Here is a 22106-nt window from a genome sequence, read left to right as displayed (position 1 = left end):
AGGGCTTTTGAGAGGCCAAAGTGAGGAAGGAATACATTCCAGGCATGCAAGGCAGCTAGAACAAATGTATAATATGGGTAATGGAAGAAATACCCTATTTGACAAACAGTGAGAATATCAGTTTAGCTGAACTATAGACTACAGAAAGGGAAGTAACGTATAATAAATTTCAGGTTATTTTGTTGGGGGAATCACTTTTAATATGAGTTGGACTAGATGGCCTTGGAGGTTCATTTCAATTCCAAAATTAGAATTATATATACAACAGATATGTGTATATATACATATATATACATATATATATGCAAAAAAAACAAAACCAAAAGAAAACCCTTTTAATTGTCCACAATTATCTAGGGAGTTTTGAATAATTACATACAGCTAAATAACGTATTTCTAAAATGTCAAAATCAATTACACTATAGTGAGTTCTAATTTTTATTTCTAAATAATAAGGCTACTGAATATTCTAATAAAAATATTTTTCAAGAAAATATTTCTTTCACATTCAAAGAAATATAAAAATAGTCTGATTTTTTCCCAGCAATAAGTTCCCAGAAATCAAGCTGGAAAGCAGAATGAGGAAAAGGGGATATTCTCAATGTCTGCAACTGTCTTTGTTGCCAGTAGATGGCAGTCTCATACCACCGGGATTCACTTGGAGTAAAGGGTTCAATTTTTCTAAGACAGGCCATTAAACGATGAACATGATTTTTTGTTCTAGCAAAAATCAAAATACAGTTCCATTTCTGTAGCCCTGAATGAGGTGGACTAGCAAAGTTTAGATAATCCCTAAACCTAATCTTATGATATATACCCTCCCCTAAGGGAGTTATACAAATGTAATTATCTCACCACCAAAAACTCTCGCAAATGTCAATTTCCTATACTATCCTTTTTTTCTTTCTCTTTCATTATCAAACATCTAGAAAATATATTCTATATTAACTGTCTCAATCTCAGTCCTCAGTGACTACTTGGGCCTTAGAATTGTGATTTCCATCTTCACCATTCTACAAAAACTATTTTCTTAAATGATGCTAATTACCTACTAATGGATAAATCTAATGTCCCTTCCTCCCTCCTCCCTCCCACCGCCCCAACTCCCCACCCAGGGCCAGCCCTATTCTTAATATTGATCTTTCTTAATTTTATACTTTTTAATCACTCCTTCGTCTTCAACAATTAAATTCAATTGGAAAAAAAAATTCTTAAGAGCTTACTAAGTTAAATGCACTGTGGTGAATATGGAGGATGATAAAAGACAAAAAATAGTCCCTGTACTCATTAGCTTACATTCTATTTGGAGCAGGCCTGGAGTCACGAAGATTCATCTTCCTGAGTTCAAATCTGGCCTCACACACTTACTAGCTGTGTGACCCTGGGCAAGTCACTTAACCTTTTTTGCTTCAGTTCCTCATCTGTAACATGAGCTAGAGAAGGAGATGGCGAACCATACCAATATCTTTGCCATGAAAACCCAAAATGGGTCACAAAGAGTTGGACACAACTGAAACAAGTGAACAACAACAATAAACACAAAACTGAAGGAAAGAGAAAGCACTAACAACTACAGGGATCAATTGTAAAGATCTACCAACTTTGCCTCTACAACCTTCCACACGTCCCTTCCTCTCCACCCTATTTCAGATCAGACCTCAATACCACCTGCATCAGCTATTTTAATGGTCTTCATTACTGATCCTCCTCTTCTCTGACCCATCCTTCACAAACTTGCTAAAAACATTCCTAAAGCAAAGATCTGACTCTTATGTAAAAAGGTTCAATGACTATTCTCTTCAGGACAAACTCCAAGCTCACAACTAGACTTCACCAGCTCGCTCTAGGTCCTTTTTCAGTCTTACTCCCATTACTTCCTTTTATTCAATCCACACTGCAGTCAAACCAGACTATCAGTTGTCCACGGAGCCTGACATTCCACCTGTGCCTTTCAGAATCTTCACTTTCTTTTGGAGGTCACTCAGAAGACACTTCCTCAGAGAAGGCTTGCCTGTTCCTCCCTCCAGATAAAATGGTTCTTTGCCTCCTCAAATATCCCTAGAGCACCATCTGGATTGCTTCCCCTCTTTTCTCCATGAGGAACAGTCAGAACAAGCTCTTCTGAGTTACTGAGATTTTCCTGAAGCTTTCTGTAGTGCTCGGAGCAATACATGTAAATAGCGTTTGAAAATTTAACATTGATTTTCTCATCTACAGAATAGAGACTATAACTAATTCAACAACCACCTCACAGGATTATTGTGAGTAAAGGTCTTTGGTAACAAAATGCATATAAATGGGAGTTGTCATACTTTTTGTGTTGGAAAAGAACTGAAAACAAAGTAGATGCCCATCAATTGGGTAAGAAAATGTGGCATGTGAAAGTAATGGAATATCACCGTGCTGTGAGCAATGACGAATGTGAAGAACACCAAGAAGCACGGGAAAATTTACTTAAAATGATGTAGAGTGAAGCAGAGGCAAGAAAACATTATATAAAATTTAAATGCAAAGAACCTCGCTTCCCCAAAATCAAAAGTGAATGACATAAAATTACAAAGCAGAATCATAGTTTTGAAAAGAAAAGATGTGAGAAGATTCTCCCACTTACCCTTTGCAGAGGTGGGGGAGATCCACAAGTGTTGTACACTGCATATATTTTCAGACTTTTTGAGGTACTGATCACTTATGCTGACTTTTTTCCTTTTACTTTTCTTTTTCATTTTTTGCCTTTAAAAATACTATTTGTTATGAGGGTTAGCTCTCAAGTAGAGGGAGGAGAAAGGTATTAAGGGAAATTGTGATCTGAAAAAATACATCATCAAGCAAAAACATTTTTTAAAAAATGAGAGCTGCTGTTATAAACAGAAAACCTGATATAAAAGGTGTTGATGAAGCCAGATATTCTTAAAAGATTGAAATCCAAATAATAAACTACTAAATGAGAAGCTATCAAACATGATTTGCTTATAAAATCTAATTCTTATTGAAATAAAATACTCTCAGAAACAATAAGCAAAGTTTGTAAACAGCTGTAGACAAAGCATTTATCTGCAGCAAGCTATGGTATGATTAGTGGACCATGGCAGTATAAAATGGATATATATCATGGAAGATATAATGTCTATCACTGCTACAATGAATTTCACATCCATTAAACATCTGTGTCCAATAATAAAGTATGCTTTTTTCTTTCTAATTTAAAATACTATTTAACAATGGAAAAATGAAAACAGGGTGTCTAAGAATTGAACATTCTAAATTACCCTGTTTCACTACAATTTTCATACTTTCAAAGAAAAAAGACACTTTATATGTTTTTTAAGTGCTGGTTCGTAGAATGTTCTGGATATGAAAAACGCACTCACCAATTGACTAATACCCAAATCAATCTAAGAAGGCAACTTAAAAACACTAGATGTATTTTAGAAAGTACACTTGGTTCCAGTTCTAAATAGATTTGCACCAGTTTGTACCATCTGCTGCTCAGAAAATCAGCTCAGCTAAAGTATCCTATTGGTGGTGCCAAAGGTTTATATGCTATGCTATGAATGATATTTCCCCATCTGCCTGGATGGCTCAATTTGGCATTTGGCCAAGATAATTCTCAAATTAGCCTCAAAATACCCACAAATGCACCCTTAATATCATTTTATGTGAAGAGGAACTACAGAGCTTAACATCTTAGTGAACAATGACAAAGGCCTAAAACATATCCTTCAGCATACTGCCCCCACAATCATCCTACCCTGAGGGTCTTCCTTTCCCAAATTGATCTTTTTTTTTTCTGACTAGGTAAAAGAAGCCATTCTCTGCCTCATTTCTTACTTAGCCTTAATTACTGAATAGGCACTGCCTCAGTCAAACTGTTAAAGATCTTAACTTAAAAAGGGCCAAGGTCTCCCACTTCATCCAGAGTCATCTCCAGTCATTCTGATCTGTATCTGGCCACTGGACCCAGGTGGCTCTGGAGGACAAAGTGAGTCTGGTGACTTTGCACAGCCCTCCCTCACTTAAATCCAATTCACTTGCATGTCGTGGCATGACCTCCCTGACGTCATGGTCCTCTTTGAGAACAAAGGACGAACAACAAACAACAACAACAACAGGGTGCTAGACATGGTGCACACTGTGAAACATTCCCTCTCCTCTAAAACCTTATGTTCTATTGGGGAAGCAACACATATGTAAAATATGTAAAATAGTAAATGTGCTAATTCTGAGAGAGAAGACATTCACAGTTGGGAGCATCCAGAAAAGCTGGTGATACTTAAATTAGTCTTAAAGGAAACAGGAATTAAGAGCTGGAAGGAGAGGGAGTACATTCTAGTCTAGAGAGGCAGTCAATGCAAATGCATGGAATAGAGATGTCATGTGTGAGGAACAACAGCAAGAAGGTCATTGTAGCTGGGTCATATAGTGCTGTTGGGTCACAAAGGCAGCTAGGTGGCAAAGTGGATAGAGCAATGAACCTAAAATCAGGAAGACCTGAGTTCAAACCTGGCCTGAAAAACTTACTAGTTGTATGACCAGGTATAAGGTACTTCTATCTGTCTCCATTTCCTCAAATGTAAAATAGAAATAATAATAGCACCTACTTCAACAGGCTGTTGTGAGGATCATATGGGAAAATATTTGTAAACAGTACAGTGTCTGGCACACAGAAGGTACTTAATAAATGCCTGCCCTGTCCCATTTCCCTGCATCAATGTTAAAAGAATGGCAATATGGCTTAGAAATATTCTATGCATCCCCACCAGTAGCACAGTGCCTGGCACATAATAGGCATTTAATATATGCTAGCTGACTGATTTTGGGTGGGGGAGGGGGCAGCAAATTTTTTTCATTTAAAATAGTTTTACTTCCACCAGTATTCTTCTATGCCACACAAAATTTTATCAAAGTGCTAAAGCACATAAAGGATATTGAATAAATTATTTTAAACTAGAAGTATGATACGAGTCAGAGTAAACTGGCTTAGGATTAGTTACCGAGAGGTAACAGAGTTGAATATAATTCCTAAATTAACATTATTTTGCATTTTATGGTAGCTGTTATTAACTTAATTCACAGCTATTTGCTTAGTTCAAAATTGATCAGAAAAAATGATTCAGATCTTTCAGCCCTGGAGTTTGGTAATAGAGCTGAAATATCTCTAAGAAAAGAAATGTGCTTCAATTAAGATTTCACTAAAGTGAGCAGCCTAGTAAAGAAATTAAAATATTTTCTTAGAAACAAAAGAATAAATATTAGGATCACTAACTTAATGATACTGGCTTCAGGCTGGGGATTTATTTCTATGTTAAAGCTAGAATCTTTAGAAGCTCCTGGCTAAATCCAGGAATTATTAATGCTTTTAATTAGGAAAGATGCAAAATTGAAAAGGAAAAAAACCCTCCAAATGTTAAAAACTGTGTTCAAAAATCCAAAACCAATGTAATGAAATATTGTAGCCATATGGAGTTACTGTTTTCTGCCTCATCTGATTCCCTGTCAGATATATATCAACTTAAATTCTATTTTCATCAATTCTATGAATAAAACAAATATTTTCCTTTTACATCCCTATTATTTCAATACTAACTTTAAAATATGGTTTGACATCATCATAATACTAAATTACATGTAGAACAAAAGTCACTGATGTAATGCCCTAGTGGGCTGGACCCAGGGGCATAACCAATACGAAACAAACACGGGCAATGACACTATCAATATGATGACAACAATGGTTGTCATACTGATTCTCTCATTAAGATAGATGAGTCTGAAGGAATGTCTTCTAAGATCCATGCCATACAGTTCTGTAATATAATATGATGAGGAACAGGATGAATTAAAATACAGTATTCTAAGTGGAAATACATCCCTCTCAAGTACGCTCTATCACCCACCTTTAAAAACAATTGTTTATGACAGTTTCATCATGTACATGCAATTTTTGAGTACTATATTTATTATATAAAAACAAAGTCTGAGTATCATACTGCAAGAAAAATATATGAAATTTACTAAGAAATATTAGAAACAGAAGGCAAATTCTCAGTTTCCTATCTGTAAAATGAGGGGGTTAGATTCTACTGCCACTAAAATCAAATCTACCTCTAAATCTATGATCCTACACAATTCTATGACTGCAAGACTGAATAGACAGGGAAAAACCCCAAGATTCTGTCACCAAGGAATGTGTTGGTTAAGCTTCAGAAATTTAATGTCAAACAACAAATACTGAAGGAGTCAAAAGAAAAGCTTTTAGCAATCAATGAAAAATCAATCGAATAACCCAGGACTACTAATTATCGATGAGAAATCAGATAAAAATTGGAATTATGCCTCTCCTAAAAAGGACTGAGAGTTGTTCCACCCTACCCCACCCCCATGTATCATAATATATCCTCCAACGCTGATCACTGAAATAATCAATTTTAAACAAAAGAGGGACATTTGAGTTATTCCTCCCCCAAAAAGCAGAGGTTAAGGAGTCTATTCAACACGAAAACATATGCAATAGGGGAAACACAAGTTAAGAACAGTGAGCAACAACAACGAAAGACTAAAATACTTAAATCGACTCATGATTTAATAGATAGGGTCTAGACAGGGTTGAGAAAGTTGATTCATCAATTATCCCTACTCTATTCCGATTAGTATCAATCAATTTGATATGATTCTATAGGGGTGATGATTATAAGTTCTGTATATTTGGCCCCAGAGTTGTGAGCCACAGATTTTAAGTTCACTTGCTTAATCAAAGGAAGCTAACTAGAGGCCCTCCGCCCTTGTTTTTCCTTGTCATGGTGACCAAGCCAAGCATAGCAAAGGTGACTCAACTACATGGAAAGTCCTCCAATTTATTTTTGTACCTATGGACCATTCTCTCTTGCCCAACACAAGCAGGTAACCATTTTATGACCATCTTATGACTACTCAAGTCAGTGAAGATGCCTCATGCTTTACCCACCCTATGACTCCCCTACTATGTCATTTTTGGCCCTCAAGAGCAAGGTCTCAACCAATGAGATTCTGTATTTCACTATGCCTCTTTTGCATATTTGGGTATCAAACTCTGTAAGTGCAAGGTCCTAGAAGAAGGAGGCATCTCAAATCATGAGGAAGGTCCATTTCATTAGAGGGGAACATGGATCCTTTAATGAAGTGCCAATGGCTTGCAGCTTTGCCTCAGTCTCTTTTACTGTAAGACTGACAATTTTAATCGCCACCAAGTTGTTGTTTAAAAAGCAATTTCTTAGATTGCTGAAGACCAAAAAGAAAACAAAGAGGATACCTGAAACAAACTTAACTGAGGAGCTAAATATTAAAGAGGCAGTTAAAGTAATCCAGAAAAAGGAAACAAAATTAACATTTCATGTAGTAAAACCCGTTTTCCTCTTAAATAACTGTGTGTCTAGGTGTGGGAGAAGAGGCAGAAGGGAGTATATAGTGGGAAGTCACTAAAGTGGGGAGAGAGGAAGCAAAAGATGGAGAAGTCTTAGACAGATACATTCACGGCTGAGCTGGGTTAGAGGAACGAAAAGGAAATAATCTCTTTATATCTGCTATTAGTCTATAAGATTTAGGAAACGAGAGTAAAATGGCAGAGCAGTGGAGAGACTAGTCTCATCCTCCATGGGTAATGCTATAGTGTGCACACATGAAGCAGAAGGAACAGGCTTCATTCATGGGGCCTGGGCAGTTTGGGAGTGATTTTTCTCTGAGCAAGGTAATTGTTTCTCAGAACCACATCCCACCCCAAGTGAGAAGGTGAAAAGAAAGTAAGACTTCAGGATGGGCAAATGATTGAATGCAAACACATGGAGTAGGGTTGGTGCTGACTTGGAAAACAGGCACCACACCATACTACCTCTGTCAAAAATTAATATTTCCAGAAGTGAAGCTAAAGGGAAACCTCAAAAAAAAATTAAACAAACAAGAAAGGCAGAGGGAACAGTGGGTAAGATCTAGCACCACTGTGATAAATAGACCCAGAAGGGAGAGAAGCTTTGTCTTCTGGAAGCCTTACTTTGTATGAAGTACATAGATAGAATGAGGAACACATAAAGGTATATGCCATGAATGGGAGACTATCTTTCAGGACTAGCAGAGTAAAGAAATAAAGAAGGAGAGAGAATAAATTAACAAGTCTTATGAAAGGAAACTAGATATGAATGCAAGTCAAGTGAGAAGTATAGAGTGGGCAGGTTGGAATAGATGGGTGAATTCTAAATGGTACTCTTCTAGGCTGGGAGGAGGGATAAAAAGAAAAAAAAACTAAATGAATAAAAAGGAAGAAAGGGAAGTGTGAGAAGAACTAAAAGAAATTCAAGAAATTAAGGATTGGGCAAGGAAACAGGAGTAGCCTATAGGAAGAGACTTCAATAAAATTAGTCAAAATAACTAATCTCAGAGACTGAGATTAAGATTTAAGTACTGACTTAAAAAGGGTGGCAGAGTGGTTAAGATTCAATACAAAGGAATTAAATGGATGAAAACACACACCTAGTAACTGTAACCCAGAATGTGAATGGAGTGAACTTACCAATAAAGTGAGGGGGAGGAGGAGGCAGCAGGGAAAGGACAAGAAAACAAAACCTCAATTTTTTTGCATACATGAAACACATTAAAACACAGTTTTAAAAAGACAAACAGAACAAACATGAAATTACAACAAAATTTACTGGAGCAAACAAAAACAAGGACATTTTACCCTTCTACTTGTAAAGTACAATCATTTTAAAAATTCTTTCAATTTTTCAAAGTCATATAAATAACAGAAAATTTTTTTAAAAAGATAACTTACCATCCACTCTGATATGATAACATCTACTTTTTCAACAGGTAGATCAACTTCTTCAATTCTTCCTTTGACTAAAGTAATGGTACCTTCAAGTTTATTTAGCCTGTAAACAATAACTTAGTATTAAGAGTTGAAAAAATGTTAAAACACATTTTGTGAAATTTCAAAAGCCATAACTTTATTTAACTTGTTTTGCTGAACTTCACATAATGAGATCAATATAAAAAAATTTCAGCCAAGGAACAGAACTCAAAATATATCTAGGATATATTTCGTAGTGAAGTTATAACTGATTTCTTTTGGAGCCTATATATAGACATGCTGTAATGAAAACTGCTTTTTTTAAAGTTTAACATTTCTTTGACTGAATTAAGTTGTATAATAATAATAGCTTGAATTTATATAACCCTTCAAGATTTAGAGAGCACTTTACATATGTATAAAGAAGAGAGGTGTTATGACACAGTAGTAAGAGAATTAAACTGGACTTTGGCTCCTAAGGCTTGAGTTCAACTCCTGGCTCCAACATTTACTGACTTCATAATCATGGACAAATCATTTACTTTACTGAGCCCCAGGCTGCATCCGTAAAATGAGAATAATATCACGTACATAAATTTAAAGCTGGAAGGGAACCTAGAGGTTAACTAAGCCAAATCCTTTATTGTACAGATGAAGAACTGAGGCTAAGTGAGTTGCACAAAGTTACATAGGTAAATATTCACATCCCCATTTTACAGTTTTGGAAACAAAGCCTTGAAGGGGTTTGATGACTTTCTCACAGTTATATGACTAGTGGCAAAGCTTAGATCAGAGAATCATAGAATTTCGGAGTTGGAAAGAACCTCATGGTTCTAGTCTAACCTGCCTCTCAAATAAACTCCCACTCTTTAATATTCCTGCCTTAAGATGAAGGCAAAGCCACTGACAGGATGGGGTAGTGAAAACAGAACTTAGTTTGGAGCCAGAAGGCTTAGATTCAAATTATAGCTCTGTCATTTACTACCTGCTGGACTCTGAACAAATCATTTAGCTTCCCCAGGCCCATTTTCTCCCTTGAAAAATGAAGAAAATGGGTTAAATGTCCACTGTGTTCCTTTTACTCTAAATCCATGCCTTCCTACAGAAGCCATTTAACTTTTGTAAAACTCAATTGGAAAATTCTTCCTTACATTGTAGGTTATTTTCTCTATAGCCTAAGTCGGCCCTTCTCCAACTTCTACTTTGCTCCTAACTCTGCCTTTTCAGGCTTGCTGTCATTGTTCAGTTGTTCAATCATGTCTGATTATGACCCCATGGACCATAGCACGCCAGGCCCTTCTATGCTACACTATCTTCAGAAGTCTGTCCATGCTCACATTCATTCCTTCCATGACACCATCTATCTCATCCTCTGCTGTCTCCTTTTCCTTTTGCCTTCAATCTTTCCCAACATCTTTTCCAATCTTCTCATTATGCAAAGTATTTAATCTTCAGCTTCAGTATTTGACCTTACAGTGAACAGTCCGAGATAATTTCTTTTAGTGCTGACTCTTCTGATCTCCTTGTCGTCCAAGGGATTCTCAAAAGTCTTCTCCAGCACCACAATTCCAAAGTGTTGATTCTGCTTTCATTAAATTCCAACTCTCATAGTCATACATTGCTATTGGAAAAACCACAGCTTTGATTATATGGACCTTTGTCAGCAAGGCAATGTCTCTGCTTTTTTAGTATCCTGTCCAGATTTGCATGGCTTTCCTTCCAAGGAGCAAGTGCCTTTTAGTTTCATGGCTGCAGTTGCTGTCTGAAGTGATCTTTGAGCCCAAGAACATAAAATCTCACACTTCTTCCATTTTTTTCTCCCTCTATTTGCTAGGAAGTGATGGGATCAGCTGCCAAGATTTTTAGGTTGTTTCTATTTGTTTGTTTGTTTGTTTTATGTTATGCTTGAAGCCAGCTTTTACTCTTTTAAGGCTAGAACAAATTTAATGCTTTTTCAACACGAAACCCTTTCAACTGTTTGAAGAACTCTCTTCTCCAAGACAAATATTTCCTTTTTTTGTTCATCCAAATATGGCTTGGTTTCTAATCTTCTTCTATTCCGATAAATCTGTCCTGACGTACTCCAACTTGTCCATGTTATTCCAAAAAATGTAGCACCATTAATGGATCACAAGACTCTCTCTAGATGTGTGAAGAATAGAGTACTCACTACCACAGAATTTAACTTTCTATAGCCCTGCCCTCTCACCTGAATTCCAGTGTTCTATTTCTAAAAGTTGTACATAAGTTGAGTTTGAGGTAACACCATGACATGTAAGCAGAAACGTCTACTAGGCTCATAGAGATAACTGAATTTATGAATCTCAGCATATGACAGGACTGAAGGCTAAACATCATGAAGAGAACACTGGTTTGAAAGACAAAAGACCTGAATCCTAGCTCTGGATACATCAATAACAAATCTATGGAAAATAAATCTTTGAGTCTCTATTTCCTCATGCAAAATACTAGGACAATATACACTGTGATTCCAAATCCAGTGTTCTTTCTAAACAAGAGGCAGCATGGTAGGCCCTGATAAGAATTGAAAGACTTGTAGTCAAGAGGGACTTAATATTTCTTGAATTTGATTAATATACATAATAACTAGAATTTATACAATATAGAATCAAAAATGAAAAAAGTGAATCACAACCAATGAAGGGAAAAAAATTATTAGGAACTATTTTATCCAATTACATGCCAGTAAGAGTAATAATATAAATGAAATGAATTAGTATTCACAAAAACATAAAATGCCCACATTAAAAGAACAAGAAAGGACTCAACCCAGTCTCAGAAAAAGAAATTGAACAAACCATATGTGAATTCCAAAAAGGTGAGAAAAACCCATCAGATAAATTTTAAGTGAATTCTACCCAACATTTAGAGAAAAATTAATTATCAATATTATTTGAACTGTTTGAAAAAATAGGAAAAGAAGGAGCCCTATCAAATTCCTTAAGTGACACAAATATGGTCTCAATATTTGGGAAAACAGACACAAAGAAAACTACAGACCAATATCCCTAATGAATACTGATGTAAACAAATTAAATACAACCCTATCAAAGAGACTATAGCAACATGTGACAAAGATTACACACTATGACCAGGTTGAAATTATACCAGAAATACAGGGTGTTCCTAAAGTCTGGACACATAGGAAATGTGGAGTTATTGCATTGAGTTCATGTGAATCTTGCAAAGTGAATCAACCTTTGCATCACAAATGATGGAAATCATATTTTAGATGCTATCTGTTAATATTCCAATTAAATAAAATGTTGTTGAAAAGTTCATTCATTTAATTTCTTCCAAATATGCATTTCTGCCTATGTGTCCAGACTTTAGAAATACCCTGTAGAGGGCTGATTCAGTACTAGAAAGATTATAAATATAAATGACTATATTAATAACAAGAACAAAAATACTATACTTGATGCAGAAAGTTTTTGATAAGATGGAACATCCAATTCCTGTTAAGTAAACTAAAAAGTATAGGAGTAAATGGATCTTTCCTTAATGTGATAAGTAGTATAACTTTAATGGGGAGAAAGGGAGAAACTACAGGCCTCTCCAATAAGAAAATAAGGAGTAAATCAAGGATGTTTACCACAACTATTACTCAATATAGGCCTAAAAATGCTTGGCACAGCAATATGACAAGAACAAGAAGTTGAGGAAATAAGAAAAGGCAAATTATTGCTTTTTGCAAAGGATGTGATGGTTCACTCTAGAGAACTGTAGGGTCTACTAAAAAACTAACTGAAATGATCAGCAACTTTAACAAAGTTGTAGGATATAAAATAAACACACAAACTACTAGCATTTTTGTATATTACTAATAAAATCAGGCAGGAAAAGATAAAATGAAATTCAATTTGAAATAATTAAAATTAAACAAGAAGAAAGTAAATAAGGGGAAAAATCTTTGCAGCAACTTTCTCTAATAAAGGTCTTATTTCTAAAATCCATAGGAAACTAATTCAAATTTATAAAATTAAGATCCATTCTTCAACTGCCATATGGTCAAAAGATATAAACAGGAAGTTGTCAAAGAAAAAAATCCAAGCTATCAATAGCTATATTTAAAATTATCTAAATCACTAATAATCAGTGAAGTACAAATTAAAATACCCATCAGGTTGGCAAAGTGGATAAAAAAGAAAAGAGACAAAAGTTGGAAGGGGTAGGGGAAAACAAGCACATTAATGCACTACTGGTAAAGCAGTTTACTGGTCTAGCCATTGTAGAAACCAATTAAAACTATCAAACTATGTATATACTTTGACCCAGCAATAGCACTACAAGGTATATACTTGAGAGAGGGTGTATGGCAGCTCTGCCAAGCCCTTTTACCAGGACCCTTCATCTACTTTTGGTGTCCACCTTCACTCAACTGTCAACTGTGGCTCCAAGAAGTTATAGCATACACAGCATCCACAGCCCAGTAAACCATCTGGGCAGATAGGCTAAACCTAGTTGCGGGCGGGGGAGGGGGCCCGTCTACCACAAGCATGTGAAGACCTCTCCTGGGAGAATGGGCAGATGAGATCAATTGTTCCAACAGCCATGAAGCAGGTGCTGTGGAGCTCTCAGTCATTCACTGCATCCCCAGGCCATCGTCAGTCATCCTGACTTTTGTCTTGACACTGGACTTTGATGATTCTGGAAGAGAGAGTGAGGCTGACAACTTTGGGCAACTCCGCTTCACTTAAATCCAATTCACCCACAAGTCAAGATATCACCCTACGATGTCACTGTTCCTCTTCAAAAATAAAGGACAAACAACAACAAAAATGTAAAAGAGATCAAAGAAAGAGGAAAAAGATCCATAGATACAAAAATATTTATAGCCGTTCTTTTTTGTGGTGGCAAAGAAGTGGAAACTAAAGGGGCATCTATCAATTGGGGAATGTCTAAACAAGTTATGATATGTGTGATGGAATACTATTGTGTCATAAGAAATGATGAGAAACTGAAAAAGAAACAATTATAAGAGATATAGCAAAGATATAATCAATATGACTTGACAACCGATTGGATGTAGTAGGTGCACAGAATTAAAGAAGGAGGAGTTAAGGATAATTTCAAGATTGTAAACCTAGGTCATTAGGTACATGGCAGTATCTTCAAAATAAATCTAAAAAAAAACATTTAGAGGAGGGGAAGGTTTATGAGGATGATAACAACTTCTGTTTTGTTCAAAATGATTTTGAAAGGCTTACAGAATATGCAGAGGTCCAGCAGGCAGCTAATGATGTAGCACTACATTTCAGGAGAATAATCAAGGCAGAATACACAGATGTGGGAGTCATCCACATATAGACTGTACTTAAATTCATGTACTTAAATATCTAAGATAACAAAAATAAATAAAGAGAAGAGGACCCAGTACAGAGACCCAGGGGTCAACTAAAATAAGGGTGCCAGAGACGGATGTGAAAGGGCACAGTGAGAGACAGGAAAGAAAAGAACAAGGAAAGAGCAGTGTTAACAGAAGTAAAGAGAGGAGAGAAGAGAACTAAGAAAAAGTCCTGGAGATTAGCATGTAAATCTCAGCATTCTGTGGGGTCACAAGTCAGATTAGAAGGTGCTGAGAAGGGAGAGGGTAGGAAGGAAGCGAAAGCAGCAGATGGAGAGAACTCTAGGAATTTGGCAGTAAAAGGAGGAGAGAGTACAAGAGCTTGCTCCAGGGATTGTAAGTCAAGGGGTCAATGCAGGCTCTGAAGGGAAGAAAGGGAGCTCAGAGTAGGGGAATGAACCAGGAAAATGGGGAGAAATGGAGGCTTCAAAGAAGATAAAGAATAGGTATGGCAGGGGAGAGATGGAAGGATTCTGACCACAGAAGGGATTTCAGCGTTCAACACCATAGAGCTGCATGGTTAAGATCTAAAGTATAACTACCCCTCCGTGTGAGTGAGGTGAAATGAAGTCCAAAAGAACAACAGTTCCTTCTGGCTCAACCCCAGAGATACCGTGCAGTTATTTCCCCCAAGTCAAGTCAATTAAAATTTATGAAGTACTGACGATGCTCAAGGCACCGTGCTAAACAGCGAGGACACGAAGAAAAGGCAAAAAACGGTCTCTGTTCTTAAGAAGCTCCTATTAATCTTCCAGGAAATTAACATAATCTATAATTTTAGTAGCTTCAGTAATCCCATTTTACCTTTAACAAAAGTTTATTTCAAACAAAGATATGTTCTAACACAATGCACATGCATGAGCGCGCACACGCATGCACACATACATGCATGCACACCCAGTGCTTATTTGATTAAACCAACACAGTTCTCTGAATTTTATAAAAAGACATAGCAATATGATGACCACATAATCTGAGTTTAGTGATTTCTTTGTCTTCTATTAAGTAACAATTTTTACTGGACACACACCATTATCATGACAGCAAATGTTAAGAGAGAACAGTGAAATTTATTACATAACAAAATCCTTATCTTTTCTCCTCCTTTCCCATTCTCTATTACTTCTGCAATCACTCAGTGACTGGTTTCTAGACAAGAAAATAATTTTATCAAAACAGTACTTATGAGAAATAATGGAGAAAACATGAGAAATAATGGCAAAGACAAAAGGCGATTTGAATAATTTTATTTCCTACTGCAAATAATTTTTGATGTTTCCTAAATGTTCCAATATGAATTGTCAAAATCTAATTGATCATTAAAATCTTCATGAGCAGTTGTTAAGACAGGAGGTGATTTTGTTTATTGTTTCTTTTCATAGATTGGAAGCAGGGTATTCATAGTAGAATAAATAACTTGGGTAGGACTAGCTTACACACCTATTTCAGGGTGCTTGTGTATTAAAACATTTAGAAACTGAGGCCTAATTTTTGGCTGAGGCATTCTGTTTTTCAAAATAAAATGAAACATGATAGGACACTACTATAATGAAACTGCATCCTATTTCTTTGAAAAAAACCTCGTCACATTATTTTAAATTGTGTCTCAAGGCTCTATTTTCACATAAGGTGTTTTGGTTTTTTTTTAACTCTTGGCTTTATCAGAGACAATTTTACATCTTACCTAATTTGTGTGATGGCAAATGAAATGGCTGACTTAAATGATCAATGAGATTAAATTTAGGAGGAAGAATTCACTTTAAGTATATGAAAAAATACTCCCTTTTGATTAGAATAAGAGAATGACATGGCTTCATGTTACTATATGTAGAAAGACACACACAGTTTTTAAGGTTCTCTTTCTGCTTCTATCTCCAAATGCTGGGTTAGATAACAAGGCAAGTATAGGGAATGGAGATAATGGCAAATTAACACATAACCTTTCAATCAGTGGAACAAAGTAGTTCTTCCTTTTATTATGGTGATGAACCTCTGTAAAAAACTTCCATTCCAAACAGGCCTGAGAAGCTTGAAATACTTATGCCACCTGCAAGCCTGAAAAGTTGTATTCCGCGTGAGTTCAGCAAAAAATTCTACTAAAGACTCCATAAAACTGGTATTAGATCAAACGATAATTGACAGTTAAGGAGGAGTAATGTACCTGACCATACTCAGCCTAATTTTATGTCATCTTTGAACAGTGATTTATAATACCAGTTAATTATGGATAGCTTTGTAAAGGAGCTTAACGCTAGCACAAATGGGCAATCATGGATGAGCTGTGATCTGCCTGGTAGGTGAGAACTCCAAAATTAGTGAGATGACAGATCCATTTCAGTATTTTAGTCAGACCTCTGATGTAACTAGTCAATGGCCTGGCTGCACAGAGACAAGTGTTTCTGAAGTGACTCCCACAGGGAAAGTCACTTCCTGTCTGTTACAAAATAGGCAATTCCTTTTTTTTGCGGGGGGGGCACTGGGGGAAGTAGTGCTTGGTGATCACCATGTAGAGAATCTTTTTTTTTTTTCCATGAACACATTTTCACTTTATTTTGGGATATGGTACAAGATATTGGTCTGCGTGTGGTTTCTGCCATACTATTTTCCAATTTTCCCACCAGTTTTTGTGAAGTAGTGAATTCTTTATTTTACTTTTCATTTATTTATTTATTTATTTAGCATTTTCAGTTTTCAACATTGATTTCCACAAGAGTTGAATTACAAATTTTCTCCCCATTTCTACCCTCCCCCCACTCCAAGATGGCATATGTTCTGATTGCCCCATTCCCCAGTCAGCCCTCCTTTCTGTCACCCAACTCCCCCACCATCCCCTTTTCTCTTTCTTATAGTGCAAGACAGATTTCTACGCCTCACTGCCTATATATCTTATTTCCTGGTTACATGCAAAAAATTTTTTTTGAACATCTGCTTTTAAAACTTTGAGTTCCAAATTCTCTCCCCTCTTCCCTCCCCACCCACACTCCCTAAGAAGGCAAGCAATTTAACAGAGGCCACATGTGTATCATTATGCAAAACCCTTCTACAATACTCCTGTTGTGAAAGACTAACTATATTTTGCTCCTTCCTATAATATCTCCCTTTATTCAATTTTCTCCCTTCACCCTGTCCCTTTTCAAAAGTGTTTGCTTTGGATTACCTCCTCCCCTATTTGCCCCCCGTTCTATCATTGCCCCTTTCTTTTATCTCCTTCCTCCTTCTTTCCTGTGGGGTAAGATATCCAATTGAGTGTGTATGTTATTCCCTCCTCAGGTCAAATCCAATGAGAGCAAGATTCACTCATTCCCCCTCACCTGCCCCCCTCTTCCCTTCCAACAGAAATGCTTTTTCTTGCCATTTTTATGCAAGATAATTTACCCCATTCAATCTCTCCCTTTCTCCTCTCTCAATATGTTCCTCTCTCATCCTTTCATTTGCTTTTTTTTTTTTTAGATATCATCCCTTCATATTCAACTCACCATTTGCCCTCTGTCTACATATATACATATTTTCCCTTCAGGTACCCTAATACTGAGGTCTCATGAATTACACATATCATCTTTCCACGTAGGAATGTAAACAAAACACTTCTACTTTAGAGTAAGTCAACTATGGTTTCTCTTTCTTGTTTACCTTTTCATGCTTCTCTTGATTCTTGTGTTTGAAAGTCAAATTTTCTATTCAGCTCTGGTCTTTTCACTGAGAAAGCTTGAAAGTCCTCTATTTTATTGAAAAATCCATATATTGCTTTGGAACATGATACTCACTTTTGCTGGGTAGGTGATTCTTGGTTTTAATTCTAGCTCCATTGACTTCCAGAATATCATATTCCAAGCCCTTTGATCCCTTAAGGTAGAAGCTGCTAGATCTTGTATTGTCTTGATTATGTTTCCACAATACTCAAATTGTTTCTTTCTGGCTGCTTGCAGTATTTTCTCCTTGATCTGGGAGCTCTGGAATTTGGTGACAATATTCCTAGGAGTTTTCATTTTGGGATCTTTTTCAGGAGGTGATTGATGGATTCTTTCAATTTCTATTTTACCCTCTGACTCTAGAATATCAGGGCAGTTTTCCTTGATAATTTCTTGAAAAAATGATATCTAGGCTCTTTTTTTGATCATGACTTTCAGTCCAATAATTTTTAAATTATCTCTCCTAGATCTATTTTCCATGTCAGTGTTTTTTCCAGTGAGATATTTCACACTGTCTTCCATTTTTTCATTCCTTTGGTTCTGTTTTATAATATCTTGATTTCTCATAAAGTCACTAGCTTCCACTTGATCCAATCTAATTTTTAAGGTAGTATTTTCTTCAGTGGTCTTTTGGGCCTCCTTTTCCATTTGGGTAATTCTGCCTTTCAAGGCATTTCTCTCCTCATTGGCTTTTTGGAGCTCTTTTGCCATTTGAGTTAGTCTATTTTTAAAGGGGTTATTTTCTTCAGTATTTTCTGGGGTCTCCTTTAGCAAGTCATTGACTTCTTTTTCATGGTTTTCTTGCACCACTCTCATTTCTCTTCCCAATTTTTCCTCTACTTCTCTAACTTGCTTTTCCAAATCCTTTTTGAGCTCTTCCATGGCCTGAGACCAGTTCATGTTTTTCCTGGAGGTTTTTGATGTAGGCTCTTTGTCTTTGTTGACTTCTTCTGGCTGTATGTTTTGGTCTTCTTTGTCACCAAAGAAAGATTCCAAAGTCTGAGTCTGAATCTGAGTCCGTTTTGCTGCCTATTCATGTTCCCAGCCAAGTACTTGACCCTTGAGCTTTTCATCGGGGTATGACTGCTTGTAGAGTAGAGTACTTTGTCCCAAGCTTAAGGGGCTGCACTGTTGTTTTCAGAGCTATTTCTCACAGCAAGCTCTGCCACACCAGTGTTCCTCCTCCCCAATGAACCACCAACCCGAACTGCGACTCAGATCTGAGCAGGCTCTGCACTCCTGCTCTGATCCGCCACTTAATTCCTCCCACCAGGTGGGCCTGGGGCCGGAAGCAACTGTAGCTGTAGCTCTGTAAACAGCCTCAGAGTTGCACCACCTCCACCGCCCCCAGGGCAGTGGTCTACAGTGTACTCCTTTCACTGTGTCCCTGCAGTTTTTCCCACTAACCTTCTCTGCTGTCTTTGGTGTTTGTGGGTTGAGAAGTCTGGTAACTGCCACAGCTCACTGATTCAGGGTGCTATGGTCCGTTCTGCCCGTCTCCCAGTCTGTTTGGTCTGGGAGTGGCCCACGCTGGGCTCTGTTCCATGCCACTCCCAGCATGGTGCAACAGACCTTACCCAGTGACCATCCAGGCTGTTCTGGGCTGGAGCCCTGCTTTCCTCTGCTATTTCATGGATTCTGCGGTTCTAGAATTTGTTCAGAGCCATTTCTATAGGTGTTTGGGGGTCCTGGGTGAGAACTTTAGGCAAGTCCCTGCTTTCCAGCCGCCATCTTGGCTCGCCCATGTACAGAATCTTACTGGTTTCAGTAGTTTACAACCCTTGGCTACTTTTATTCTACATCCCTAAACATTTTCCAATAGCTTTCACTGTCATCCCTCTACATCTACCTTAGCAATGAAGTGCATGAGTTTAAAGGTTTATGTTTATTTAATCAAAAAGATCTTGTCAAGTCATTCATAGTAATTTTCCACTTCTCCATTCCCTGTACCAGATATTGGCACATAAATTATATATTTATAATAAACTTTGCCAAGGTTAGGCAATCAAGTGTCTCATAAAATAATGCTCTTATATGAAAAGAATTCTACCAACCCTTGTATTTAACTCTAAGAACCTGGGAATTACTCATCTTTTCAGTTATGACTTTTTTATTATGTTTTTCAGAGTAATTTAGAACAAAAATGTCAATATGGGTGTGGCTCAGTTTCTCTAGTAGCATACCCAACTGTTGATAATTGGACAAGATCTCGCATTAAGACAACAGTTGATGTTTGTAAGTGGTCTGAGAACTCCCCTCTTGCCTTCCCACCTAATTCTTTTTGTCAATGACAGTTACTGTGGAAGAAGAATGGGGTTACTCAAAGCTCAAGGCTGCCTTTATCTTCAGAGTCAGCTAGGTAGCAGAGTGGATAGAAGGGTGGGCCTGAAGTCAGGAAGATATAAGCCTGAGATACCTACTAGCTGTATGACTGTGGGCAAGTTATTTTAACTTCTGTTTGCCTCAGTTAAGCCTTCACCTGTAAAATAGGGATCATAACAGCACCTCCTCCCCCCGACCCCCACCCCCAGCATTGCTGTGACAATCAAATGAGATAATATTTGTAAAGCACTCAGCACAGTGCCTGGCATATAAGGTGGTTAGAAAACGCTTCTTCCCTTCATCTTTATGATTACCTAAAGGTCAAATTTTTCCATGTTCAGTCTCTTCATATTTAGATTGGCTTCTGATAGTGAACAGCCTGATACCAGATCAATACTTGAATCCTTTCTAGAAGCTACCAAAACATGCAATACCCTGGCATATCCTTCAAGGAACCAGGGTTCCTTTCACATCATGGCAAAATATCAGAGTAAGATTTTAGTTAAGGTAACTTCAAGGACAAGAGGTTGTTTTTTGTGGTGAGTAGAACACTTAAAAAATTAAGTGAAGCTTCTTAAGGACATAAACTGCCAACATATAATAACTTGCAACATACAATTTCACAGAGTGACCAAGGGTAGAAAAGCTTGTTACAAAATAAATGTATAAACTTTGTCTTTGTGTCTTCAAATCAATTCAGAGAATCATGGATTTTCAGGGTTGAAAGAGACCAAAGCAGTCATATGGTCAAACCTGGCCCTGAAAATGAGTCCCCTCTTCCATATACCTGATTAGATATTCTTCCACCTACTCTTAAGACCTCCGATGAGGTGATATTTGCATCCAAAGGAAGCCCATGCCATTTTTAGATAGCTCTGTTTTGTCAGGAAGCTTTGCCTCATGTTAAAGACTAAAATGCGTCTCTTTGCAATCGATATCTATTCATTGCTCTGGGTTCTGCTATTTAGAACCAGGTAGACTAGTTTAATTCTCCTAGGTGACAGCTTTTCAAGTATTAGTTATTATATCCCCCTATTTTCCTTCTCCCTGCAAAACATCTCCAGGTCTTTCATCTAATCCTCACATCGGCAGGAACTAAAGGTCCCACACTAACCTGACTGCCCTCCTTCAGATTTGGAGAGAAAAAAATTGCATTTGAATTTCAGAGATCTGGTAGAATTCTGTAAACTGTACATGAATAGCTATATTCTTTTGATATTAACATAACTTATAACAAACAAAAGAACTAATGTTGAAAATTTTTAAAATTATCATTCACCTTAGAAATGAGGCAAAAAACTTTATCTACCTTATGATATCCATTGCCTGATAAAGTATTTCTGATTGATCAACTCCAATGACCCTTTTTGCACCAGCTTTAGCCGCAAACATAGAGAGAATTCCAGTTCCACAACCAACATCTAGAACTACCTGGAATAATAGAAAATATATATTAGTATCTCTTTTGTTCTAATATCTATTTCAATATAAAAAATGTTATGATGGGGAATCATTAAAACAAAAAATTTACCAATCAAAATGAGGATGTGACTACAATTTATTCTAAGGGAAAATACCGTTATAGATTGGTTTAGATTAGCTCTTTACAAACTAATAATACTAAGAAAAAGAATACTCAAAGCTAAACACTTTTAAAAACAATAACTAGTCTTCTTGTCTCTGGAGAAGAAATGCAGTTTACTCAGAGAAGCGGACAATTACAGTTAAGTAAAGTTGCATATGTTCTCCCTTTTGTCAGATCCAGTCACTATATGGTTGGTTTTGCTCAATTTCATTGTTTTTTACAAGGGAAACATCACTACAGAGCAGCAGTGGAGAATATGTCCTGAAATGACTATGATGTAAAACCAAAAAGGTATTGATAAAACTTTTAAAAAACGAAAATCTTGAT

General features: G+C 36.8%; 1 protein-coding gene across 1 annotated transcript in view; it reads right to left on the bottom strand.

Moving 5' to 3' along the window:
- Positions 1–22106, bottom strand: part of PRMT3 (protein arginine methyltransferase 3) — a 160746-nt gene that overhangs the window by 98042 nt on the left and 40598 nt on the right. The window contains exons 9-10 of the mRNA XM_036763634.1: positions 21504–21625; positions 8798–8897 (exon numbers count right to left, since the gene is read on the bottom strand). Coding sequence (XP_036619529.1) covers positions 8798–8897; positions 21504–21625 — 222 coding nt within the window. The remainder of the gene's footprint in view (positions 1–8797; positions 8898–21503; positions 21626–22106) is intronic.

The sequence above is a fragment of the Trichosurus vulpecula genome, chromosome 6 (assembly GCF_011100635.1).
Source record: "Trichosurus vulpecula isolate mTriVul1 chromosome 6, mTriVul1.pri, whole genome shotgun sequence".
NCBI classification, from domain to species: Eukaryota; Metazoa; Chordata; class Mammalia; order Diprotodontia; family Phalangeridae; genus Trichosurus; species Trichosurus vulpecula.
This window is presented reverse-complemented; position numbering and strand designations above follow the sequence as displayed.